Genomic DNA, 12,421 nt, shown 5'->3' on the forward strand with positions numbered 1-12,421 from the left:
GTCGGACACGACTGAAGTGACTTAGCAGCAGCAGCAGCAGCAGATGGAAAAAGCGACTCAAGGCCAAATCTAAAGAAAACTAGGAAGTAGGATAAATTCAAGTTAGGGCCTCCTGTTCAAAACATTTCTCATCGTTTCTGCCTGTCCCTGGGGGCTGCCCTGGTGGCTCTGAGTGTAAAGAATCCACCTGCAATGCGAGAGACCTGGGTTCGATCCCTGGGTCGGAAAGAACCCCTGGAGAAGGGCATGGTGAACCACGCCCATATTCATTTCTGGAGAATCCCATGGACAGAGGAGCCTGATGCGCTATAGTCTACAGTGTTGCACAGAGTCGGATACGACTGAGCGACACTCACACTGCACACTGCCTGTCCCTGGCTCCGCTCACAACCTCTTTCCAATTTCCTCTTCATCACTCCCCTCTCCTTTTCGGTGACTCTGTCACGAACATTAACATTTTAAGGAGGAATGTAAATTAGCTATAGGAGGTGGCGATTAGGGGAGTTTGGACATGACTTTCCTAAGGTCCTCTCTCTCCACCCTATCTCTTCCAGAGAACCCCATGTGCCCGACCCTGCCCTGGTTGAGGACCACCATTCAAAAAATTAAGTACTAAGAGAATTCAGTGCTGAAAGGGCAGGCAGTGAACTGCATAGCTGGGGTTGGGAAAGTTTCTGCCCAGTAACTTATCTAATTACATAGGATTTCTTCCTGCTCTGAGGGCTGGTTCTACCACAATCTTCATGCTCTGAATCCAAAAGACATTGAGGAATGGGTTTGAATAAGTATCATTGAAAAAGCAAGAAAGTTCCAGAAAAACATCTATTTCTGCTTTCTTGACTATGCCAAAGCCTTTGACTGTGTGGATCACAACAAACAGTGGAAAATTCTGAAAGAGATGGGAATACCAGACCACCTGACCTGCCTCTTGAGAAACCTGTATGCAGGTCAGGAAGCAACAGTCAGAACTGGACACGGAACAACAGACTGGTTCCAAATAGGAAAAGGAGTACGTCAAGGCTGTACACCGTCACCCTGCTTATTTAACTTAAATGCAGAGTACATCATGAGGAACGCTGGGCTGGAAGAAGCACAAGCGGGAATCAAGATTTCTGGGAGAAATATCAGTAACCTCAGATATTCAGATGACACCACCCTTATGGCAGAAAGTGAAGAAGAACTAAACAGCCTCTTGATGAAAGTGAAAGAAGAGAGTGAAAAAGTTGACTTAAAGCTCAACATTCAGAAAACTAAGATCATGGCATCCGGTGCCATTACTTCATGGCAAATAGATGGGAAACAGTGGAAACAGTGGCTGACTTTATTTTCCTGGTCCCAAAATCACTGCAGACGGTGATTGCAGCCATGAAATTAAAAGACGCTTACTCCTTGGAAGGAAAGTTATGACCAACCTAGACAGAATATTAAAAAGCAGAGGCATTACTTTGCCAACAAAGGTCCATCTAGTCAAGGCTATAGTTTTTCCAGTAGTCATGTATGGATGTGAGAGCTTGACTAAAAAGAAAGCTGAGCACCGAAGAATTGATGCTTTTGAACTGTGGTGTTGGAGAAGACTCTTGAGAGTCCCTTGGACTGCAAGGAGGTCCAAACAGTCCGCCCTAAAGGAGATCAGTCCTGGGTGTTCATTGGAAGGACTGATGTTGGAGCTGAAACTCCAATACTTTGGCCACCTGATGTGAAGAACTGACTCATTTGAAAAGACCCTGATGCTGGGAAAGATTGAGGGCAGGAGAAGAAGGGGACGACAGAGGATGGAATGGTTGGATGGCATCACTGACTCGATGGACATGGGTTTGAGTGAACTCTAGGAGTTGGTGATGAACAGGGAGGCCTGGCATGCTGCGGTTCATGGGGTCACAAAGAGTTGGACACGACTGAGCAACTGAACTGAACTGAACCGAACCAGGACATCTCTGCCAATTCTTATTTCATCTGAATTTCATTGATGAGCAAAATAATGAGATTCTTTCTGAGTTTGTGTTCCCCTGGGTTCTGTGATCGTTACTGCGTGTGTGTGTGCATGCACGTGTATGCTAAATCGCTTCAGTCCATCTGACTCTTTGCGACTGTTTGGACTGTAGCCCACCTGGATCCTCTGCCCATGGGGTTTTCCAGGCAAGAATACTGCAGTGGGTTGCATGCCCTTCTCCAGGGGATCTTCCCAACCCAGGGACTGAACCCATGTCTCCTGCATTGACAGGTGGGGTCTTTACCACCAGCACTACCTGGGAAACCCCTACCTTACATGCAGTACTTGCTATTGGCCAGGAACTGATCTTAGTACTTTAAATATTAATATACTCACTTTGTATACTCTTTATGTACTAATACTCTCACTTAACCCTCTGAGATATATAATATTATCACCAAAAGATTATTTACAGAAATCTAAAGCATGCTGAGAGCTTAAATAATTTGCCTCAAGTCACACAGCTAAGAAATGATCAAGGCAGAACCAAGTAAGCGTTCTTAACCGCCACATGCTTGCTGCCTCTCTCAGATGTTGGAGTTTGAACTTAAGGGGAGGACCTCTGGTATGATTCTATTCAGAAAAAGATGGAGGAGGGATTATAAATCACAGAACATCAGAACTGAAACAGCCATAGTGGTGATGAAGACAGCTGAGTTTGGAAAGGAAGACACTGAGATCCCAAAAGATGATGCGTCTCCTCTAAAGCACAGCCAATCGGCGGCACAGCTGTGGTCAGGATTCAAGTCTTCTGAATTCTCACTGAGTCCAGCAAGTGGAAGGGCTTCCCAGGGGGTGCCCATGCAGGAAACAAGAGATGTGGGTTCCAGCCCTGGGTCGGGAAGATGCCCTGAATGAGGGCATAGCAACCCATTCCAGTATTCTTGCCTGGAGAATCTCCTGGACAGAGGAGCCTGGTAGGCTACAGTGCAAGGGGTCAAGGTCACAAAGAGTCAGTCAGACACTACTGAAGCGACATTGCACGCACGTATGCATAGGAGATTGCAGAAGTTGTTGGGGCTGAGTGAGCTTGATTAGCTTAATGAAGAGATAATTCTGCAGTGGGAGTGGACCGGGCATACACCTCATCTGACTCTGAAATGTAAAATATTCAACCTGAAATCTGTACTAACTTGAAATCAGTAAGTTTTCTCTTTTGTCATTTATCGGTACATCCCTAAGTCCTTTTAGAAAGTTTAGTCTCTGGGAGAATTTCCAAGACATTATCATGATTTTAAAATATATAAGGCCTACTGTCCCCTTCTTGGAGAAGGCAATGGCACCCTACTCCAGTACTCTTGCTGGAAAATCCCCTGGACAGAGGAGCCTGGTGGGCTGCAGTCTATGGGGTCGCGACTGAGCAACTTCACTTTCACTTTTCACTTTCATGCATTGGAGAAGGAAATGGCAACCCACTCCAGTGTTCTTGCCTGGAGAATCCCAGGGACGGCGGAGCCTGGTGGGCTGCCGTCTATGGGGTCGCACAGAGTCGGACACGACTGAAGCGACTTAGCGGCAGCAGCAGCAGTAGTCCCCTTCTATAGTGATGTCCTCTCTGGCACATTTTTGGTTGGAACTAACTCTCCAGATTCATATTCAAATTCAAGTCCACTCCCCTGAAGAGCCAGCCCCTGAGTGTTTAATGGTACTCTGCTGCCACTGTCTGGCAGACTGAAGTAAGAACAGCTAGCTCACTCACTGCCTGTTATTTAAGAATCTTGGTACCAGATTTATGAGAATTGTCCTGGATGCAGTAGAAGTGGTATTGGAGGAATAGTAGGGAGCAAGAAGAAAAAAAAAACGGTCCTATTATGAGAAGAATGAAAGGTTCTGGGGAAGATCAAACACGAGATTATAAACTGAAAGTTGTACTGATTCCCTAGATACTATAAATTACATGTTATAGAAGTGGATGACATTTGGCACATCTACAAATATGAAGGCATAGCCCTTTTCTTTACACCAAAATCTCTCCAATTCATACAGAGCACTTAACTTCCTGCTTTAGAATATAATAAAACACACTTAAAAGACAGATAAATAAAGGGGAAGTTATTCAATTTATAAAACACTTTTCGTTTTGCAAAATGACTGACAGAGCTGCATGCATATGAGTGTGTATAACTGATCTGCAAAAGTCTGATTCGTGCATTGTGTTTACAGGGACATGTCTACTTTATGAAACCATGCTGAATTTTCATACGGGATAAAGATACTATAACGAGATGATACGCAGTGTATTTTTTTTTTCTTTCTCACACCTCTTTAATCAGATGCTTCTGGACTTAGTCAGCCTCAACCATTGCCTCAAGAGTGATTCACATTGTTACAGAAGGCAAAAGAGTCAACGTTTAACTTTTGAACCCCAAACAGGTTCTTGAAGTCCTTTTGATTAACAGTGTTCTTTAGACTTAAGTGTTCAGTTGCAAATGCTACAGATAATAAGAGATTTCAGGAAATGACACAGGAATAGTTTCTTTCTATACCCAATACTGTCTAAGATTTTCTAGAAAAAAATCCAAAAAGTCAGAGAAAATAAACAGGATTAAGATAGAGCCTTTAGGTTGGAATGGAAGCAGAAAAGATCCATGAACCTGCTCCTCCATGAAACAACAGTAACCAGTGAAAATCGAAACAGACACACACACAAGCCCATTTAAAGTCTCTGGAAATTGCCTAGCAGGCATGCAGCAAATGAAGGCAATTTATTTTTAAAAAATTATAACAAATCCCACAGTGTAGAGAGACCAAAAGAACATAAGGAATAAAAAGACTAGGAGTATAGGAAAAGGTCGTGTCATGTACGGATGTGAGAGTTGGTCCATAAAGATTGCTGAGTGCTGAAGAATTGATGCTTTTGAATTATGGTGCTGAGGAAGACTCTTGAGAGTCCCTTGGACTGAAAGGAGATCAAACCAGCCCATCCCAAAGGAAATCAACCCTGAAGATTCACTGGAAGGACTGATGCTGAAGCTGAAGCTCCAACACTTTGGCCACCTGATACAAAGAGCCAGCTCTTTGGAAAAGGCCCTGATGCTGGGAAAGATTAAGGGCAGGAGGAGAAGTGGGCGGCAGAAGATGGGATGGCAGGATGGCATCGCCGACTCAATGGACATGAGTCTGAGCAAACTCTGGGAGATGGTGAAGGACAGGGAAGCCTGGCATCCATGTGGTCACAAAGAGTCAGATACAACTTAGTGCCTGAACAAGAACAATAGGAAGAGGGGGCTTTATAGACCTCAAGACCAGAAGCTAAAAACTACAGTAAGGTCCCACCTCACACTGGCTAGAATGGCCATCATCAAAAAGTCTACAAATAAATGCTGGAGCAGGTGGGGAGAAAAGCAAACCCTCCTACACTATTGGTGGGAATGTAAATCGGTGCAGCTACTATGGAGAACAGTATGGAGGTTCCTTAAAAAACTGAGGATACATCAATCCCACTCTGGGGTATATATGCAAAGAAAACCATAATTCAAAGAGATACCCACACTCCAATTTTTACAGCAGCACTATTTACAAGAGCCTAGGCATGGAAGCAAACTAAATATTTATTGAGAGAAGGATGTATAAAGAAGATGTGGTAAATATATACAATAGAATATTACTCAGCCATAAAAAGAATGGAATAATGCCATTTGCAGCAACATGGGTGGACCTAGAGATGATCACACTAAGTGAAGTAGGTCAGACAGAGAAAGACAGATATTATATGATACCACCTATAGGCAGAATCTGGGGGAAAAAAAGTAATACAAATGAAGTTATTTGCAAAACAAAAATAGAGTCACAGACATAGAAAGTAAACTAATGGTTACCAGAGAGGAAAGGTGGGGAAGAGAGATAAATTAGGAATTTGAAAGTAACATACACAAACTACATATATAAAATAGATAAAATGAGGACCTACTGTATAGCACAGGAAACTATACTCAATACTCTGTAATAGCCTATATGGGAAAAGAATCTGAAAATGTGTGTGTGTGTGTTTGAATCACTTCGCTATACACCTGAAACTAACACAACACTGTAAATGAACTATACGTCAATAAAAGATAATTTTTCAAAAGAAAATTCTATCTGGAAAAAAAAATGTCTAGAAGCTATGGCAGGGATGATGGATCTCAGCAACGAACAACAGAAGGTGACCTACATCCAGGAGGAACAGTCACTCATTGCTGATGCAGAGACCGGAGAAGCGGACGGTTACAGAGCTCAGGAACCAGTAAGGACTCTCACGGAAGGATGCCCCTGTCCACGGGGCTAAGCAAGTTTACGCCTACATTCAGAGAGAGGACGACTTGGGAGAAGAGAAGAACCTTAGAGAGAAGAAGAATCCTGACAGCAAATTCAAATTCTGAATTAAACGCAAATGCTGAAACCCTGGGAATTAACCTAAACCATCTTTAATGTACCTGAAAGAGACTAAATTTTCAACCAGAAAGGACTAAATTATCGTGAGTTCTCGAGGTTAACTCTTCCTTCCATTAAGTGGTAAAGGTTTGCTGGTGAGCTATCCAGTTCAATTTGAGTAAAGGGAGAAAGTTTCATTTCCTCATTACTATGTCAGAATGAGAACATTTTACACTCCTGATCTGCACAGGAACAGAGTCCTCAGGGAACGGTTTTGTTCCCAATGCTAGAAGAAATGATAACTATACCCTGTGACAGGGGTGTTAGCTAATGCTACAATGGCAATCGTATATTGTGATGTAAATGTGTTAGATCATGTTGTACACCTTAAAAGTATGCAATGTTGCATGTCAAAGACATCTTAATAAAATTAAAAAAAAAAAAAAAAGAAATGGTCATGAGGGGTCGCCCTTACTACCCACCAAGCAGTCAATAGAGGCTGAACTTAAAGTCATCAGGCTCATCGCCTGTGTGCCTGGGACTGAGTTGGGAGGTGACTGCAGCTGGCTGTATGACCTTGGATAAAATTACTGCATCTCTTCCAGAGCTCATTTGTCTAGCCTGTGAAGGGGTTGTACTCGATAATTAGAACTAATGAGGTTTCTTCCAGAGCTAAAAGACAGATTCTCAGGTCTGGGATGCCCAGTGGGGAAATATCTGTCTCTTCTTGGCCAAGTTCAAGCGAATCCCGTCTTTTAAGAGATGAAGCTCCTCCCCTTTCTTTGGCCACACCCCCCGAGGATGGGCTGAGGACACAGAAAGCACACTTGCCTGTCGCGTGTAGGGTCTTGCTTTTGCAGTCACATTTTCCAATTAGCTCGGGAGTCTGCACATCCCTGTGACAGATGGCACAGTAAAAGAAGGCTCTGGACAACGAAAGCAAATCAAGAATGACTTACGTGAGGTTTCACGCAGAAGCAGCACGGGGCTGACTCAGCCCGTCTGTCATTAAATTGTATTTGCTTTAGGGCTTTCTCCCCGTAAAGTGATAAAAAAATTTTTACCTTTTGACATCCTTTGCAGATTCAGCGATAAAGAACCCTAGTGTGTTCTTACGGAGCTTAAATTGAGCAGGTGGATTTAATATCAGCCCGCTGGAAACAGAAAATAAAAATACAGTAATTTCCCCCTCCAAATTCTGGGGCAATATCTGTTTTTACCAATGGCTTCTCTAAGTTGCAGAATTAATAAGGCTTGATCCCCTTTTACTGCAGAAATTTACAGTAGAAAATGTGGATTTGACTGCATTTGATTGATCGATTGCTGACAAATATCCTGACAGGGAGCCAGGTCAAAACTCAGTACCTGAATTGCATAAATTCCCTGGACTATGACCTGAATCAGAAATAGTCAAAGCAATGCAGATGCAGGAAGCTTTGCTAATTTGAGATAGCCAAAGCCAAAGAGGCCAAGGCCACACAGTTGCTAGTCTTACGGTCATTTTAGTGGTGTACATCATTAGGCTTTTTGCCCTTTAGATTACCTATTAATAGCTGGATTCAAGAGTTCCTTTTATTGGCCAGTACAATTTTTAAACTCACGTCTTTAACTTCACTTTTGTCTTTGACTTCACTTTCATCTATCTTGATTGTAAGACTTTTGAAAGCAGGAACCACATGAATTGTTTCTACACTACTTGAATATTTTGATTTTCCATTTTATATGGTTTGGGTGTTTGAAAACACTGTCTTATAAATTTCAACCATAATATTTTTTGATGGTCTACTCCATTGTGACTATCTGAATTCCTCAAATTCTCCCTGTTTGTCAGGCTCTCCCATTTTTATTTCCTTTAATTTAGACCTCCAATATGGTTAGGTCTTATAACCCTACGCTTTCCCTCACTTTGTTTGTACATGATCAAAGTTCTCCTTTCCTCCTTTGAAACACACCCTTCCTATCATATTCACAATGGAAAGAGGTCAAGTCTTCGTTTGGGCAAACTTTAGTCTGTTGTTAGGATATTCCAAAGTAATGTGCAAGTGTTAGAGCCTTACAAAAATAAGAGAGCTTGTGCAACAAAAGCCCTTCAGATCTACGCCAAGAGTAAAAGATGCTGAATAGCTGTGTTCAAATAGATTATTATATGAGACACTGTGTGGCGCTTTCTCTGAGTACTGCCTGACTAACACATACATGGAATGATTGCTTTTAAGTCCGAAAAGCATGGATTTGTGCCTCCCCTACTTCAATATGATGTTCACTACTCAAGAAGCATACGCTCAAGTTGTATCTTAATATGTCCTTTTTTAAAGGCAGGGTCCTCTGAATTCAAATCGAATACTTAGTAATGGAGATACTGTCGTGATAACTTCTCTGGTTGCATTTGCAAGAAGAGGTGAACTTTTTTGGAAGACTTGCCCCCGTCTTCATGATTCATGACCAGCTGCTCTGTTAGAAAACGCTGACCCCTAGAACAGACTCAAGAAATTCTCTGACTGGGGTCTGATCCAGCTTTACCATTTCAGTTCAGTTCAGTTCAGTTCAGTTGCTCAGTCGTGTCCGACTCTTTGCGACCCCCATGAATCACAGCACGCCAGGCCTCCCTGTCCATCACCAACTCCCGGAGTTCACTCAGACTCGTGTCCATTGAGTCAGTGATGCCATCCAGCCATCTCATTCTCTGTCGTCCCCGTCTCCTCCCACCCCCAATCCCTCCCAGCATCAGAGTCTATTCCAATGAGTCAACTCGTCGCATGAGGTGGCCAAAGTATTGGAGTTTCAGCTTTAGCATCAGTCCTTCCAGTGAACACCCAGGACTGATCTCCTTCAGAATGGACTGGTTGGATCTCCTTGCAGTCCAAGGGACTCTCAAGAGTCTTCTCCAGCACCACAGTTCAAAAGCATCAATTCTTCGGCGATCAGCTTTCTTCACAGTCCAACTCTCACATCCATACATGACCACGGGAAAAACCATAGCCTTGACTAGATGGACCTTGGTTGGCAAAGTAATGTCTCTGCTTTTTAATATGCTATCTAGGTTGGTCATAACTTTCCTTCCAAGGAGTAAGCGTCTTTTAATTTCATGGCTGCAATCACCATCTGCAGTGATTTTGGGGCCAGGAAAATAAAGTCAGCCACTGTTTCCCCATCTATTTGCCATGAAGTGATGGCACTGGATGCCATGATCTTTGTTTTCTGAATGTTGAGCTTCAAGCCAACCTTTTCACTCTCCTCTTTCACTTTCATCAAGAGGCTTTTGAGTTCCTCTTCACTTTCTGCCATAAGGGTGGTGTCATCTGCATATCTGAGGTTATTGATATTTCTCCCTCTCCAAGCCAGGCTTCAGCAATATGTGAACCGTGAACTTCCAGATGTTCAAGCAGGTTTTAGAAAAGGCAGAGGAACCAGAGATCAAATTGCCAACATCTGCTGGATCATGGAAAAAGCAAGAGAGTTCCAGAAAAACATCTATTTCTGCTTCATTGACTATGCCAAAGCCTTTGACTGTGTAGATCACAATAAACTGTGGAAAATTCTGAAAGAGATGGGAATACCAGACCACCTGACCTGCCTCTTGAGAAACATGTCTGCAGGTCAGGAAGCAACAGTTAGAACTGGACATGGAACAACAGACTGGTTCCAAATAGGAAAAGGAGTACGTCAAGGTTGTATATTGTCACCCTGCTTATTTAACTTCTATGCAGAGTACATCATGAGGAACGCTGGGCTGGAAGAAGCACAAGCTGGAATCAAGATTGCCGGGAGCTTTACCGCTTACCAGGTGATAAGTTATTCCCTAAGACAGACTCTGAGGATTACCCAGGGCTTTTGCACATCCAAGAGTCTACTCAAGTGTATCAATTAGGAAAGAAAATAAAAAGTGAGGAGAGATAGGCTTCCCCCTAGTTTTTCAACATACTTGCCTAAAGCGCAGCATTGAGTTGCCCTGCTTTCATTCTCTGTAATGACTCTGGTGGATTTAGCACAGCGAGGTGATCAGAAGAGCTCCAATCACATAAGTGCCCAGACAGAGTTCAGATTCTTGCGTGTGGTGTGAGCTTGGGAAAACTATTTACCTTTCTTAGCTCCTCCTCCATAAAATGGAGCAAATAATTGTGCCCTTCTTAACAGCATTGTTGGGAGGATTTGGGAGTTCATGTAAGTGAAGCGCTTATAGCAGTGTTGGTCAAGAACCAGCAATCATGTAAGACTGCTATTACCAATATCTTTGCCAAATCAGGATTTTATTCTTTTGATGCAACTCTGACTCTTTGGTGAGAAACCAGAGTTAAATCTATGTCAGAGCAGGTGTCTCTGTCATTGGGGGTAGATGTCTGCTAGGAAGTAAATGGCACCAGAACTTCTTGAATATATATGGAACTTAGCTGCTCACTCATGTTTCCGTCCACAGTGTCCTAACAGTCACCTTATAAAGTTGATAGAAATCTGGGATGTTAAATGTGGAAATGGTATTAAGAGAATTTGGCCCAATCGTTTCTGTCAGTGAACAAAAATGACTGTATTATGGAGATTCAAAACCAATTCACAGATTTGGATTTTATAAGTGGTATTTTTGAATTCTATGTCCATTTTTCAGAAGTGGGGTTTTGAATTCTCTGTCTTTAAAACTTTTCAAATAATTCTGATGTATAATCCCAGTCATTGAAGGCCAAAGATGTTAAAACCGATCAGATGTTAAAACCCTGATCAAGCTTTGGGATGCTCTGAAAGTCAAACTGCCTGGCCTGCGAAGTAAGACACCAACCTCTTCACTCGCATCTATTTCTAGCAGAAAGGGAACTTGGACATGGGTTTAGATTCTGAAATTTTCGTGAGCATGGTGGAATTGTTAAATGAAATGTAGTGGCCAGAGGATACCAGTCTTCACTCTTCTTAAGGACTTGTTTTGTAACATACCCTACTGAGTCCTTTTGCCCTGATACCTTCTACACTGTCTACATGACACATTATTCCTTCTTTCTAACTTTTCAGATACTTATACTGATATCATTCAGCATTACCGAATTTTTAAGGGTTTTCTATGATTCGAGGTTCCTGGTAACGCCAGTCCTAGAGCTGGAAGTGATCCTAGGAGTTCTTTCGCATGACTTCCTCATTTTACAGGTGATGGACACTTTTCCAAAGCCACTGATCTGGCAAATCAGAACAAGGTTCTGAACCTAGTCTATTGATTTCAATTTAATTCAGAATGAAAGGAAGTTTTCCACTAAAAATAAAAAAACACACACAAGCCGCCGTGTTTCCTGTTTCCCATCCCACGTAAGCCCTGCTTTTTCTTGTTCCCCAGCATCTTATCTCTGTGTCATTGTGGCTGATTCTGGATTTTCTTTCTTTATCGTATGATCACTTCTCATACTTCCTATATTATCCTATACGCATTTTCAGGAAATGCTTATGGTCTAATAAGGGTACCTGTTTCTTTCATCTACCTGATCAACAGCATACTTTGCCCTGTAGGTCAGTCAAATCCCCATTTTTTTTTCATATTTTTCAGATTAGTTTCTAAGGCTTTCTAAGGTTTGTGGGAGCACATTGATCACAAATAGTTCTATTTCACGGTATTGTCTACGGTCAAGCCTTACAAGATTTCGAACTATATTAAGAGGAACAGATCTGAGAAGGCGATCCTGTCCTCTCTCTCTCCTGATCGTGAAAGACACTGGGGCAAGACCACCGCAACAGAGGCAAAGTCTTTGCCCACCCACTAGGGTAACCTTTCAAACCCCAGTGTTCATAGACAGTATCAAATGCACCACAGCTGCCTGGGTGCCTGAGAGGCCAGCTCTCCCCACAAGCTTAGTTACGGCCGTGTCTCGGCCAAAATCATAATCTTTAAAGGGTGTCCTCAAAGGATCTGAAGAGATTCGAAGCCTCACTGATACCAGTAACCGTGACAGGTGGACTTGTGCTCGATGGCGATCAGCATGAGGTGCATCTTTGTGAAGCAGAGCCTAGAGAGAAGAGGGGAGGGGTGAGGTGAGACAGGACAGCAGAGCCCCGGCTCACGGTGATACGAGGGACGCTGTGCTGGGCTCTGTGCCTGGGAGGACACCG

General features: G+C 42.8%; 1 protein-coding gene across 1 annotated transcript in view; it reads right to left on the reverse strand.

The window, feature by feature from the left end:
* Positions 1–12,421, reverse strand: part of KCNU1 (potassium calcium-activated channel subfamily U member 1) — a 146,033-nt gene that overhangs the window by 77,908 nt on the left and 55,704 nt on the right. Inside the window, exons 16-18 of the mRNA XM_088832661.1 lie at positions 12,250–12,318; positions 7,408–7,497; positions 7,175–7,269 (exon numbers count right to left, since the gene is read on the reverse strand). Of these exons, the coding sequence (XP_088688787.1) occupies positions 7,175–7,269; positions 7,408–7,497; positions 12,250–12,318 (254 nt within the window). The remainder of the gene's footprint in view (positions 1–7,174; positions 7,270–7,407; positions 7,498–12,249; positions 12,319–12,421) is intronic.

Source organism: Moschus berezovskii, chromosome 26 (genome assembly GCF_049115385.1).
Source record: "Moschus berezovskii isolate FMDL1 chromosome 26, NW_MosBer_1.0, whole genome shotgun sequence".
Taxonomy (NCBI): Eukaryota; Metazoa; Chordata; class Mammalia; order Artiodactyla; family Moschidae; genus Moschus; species Moschus berezovskii.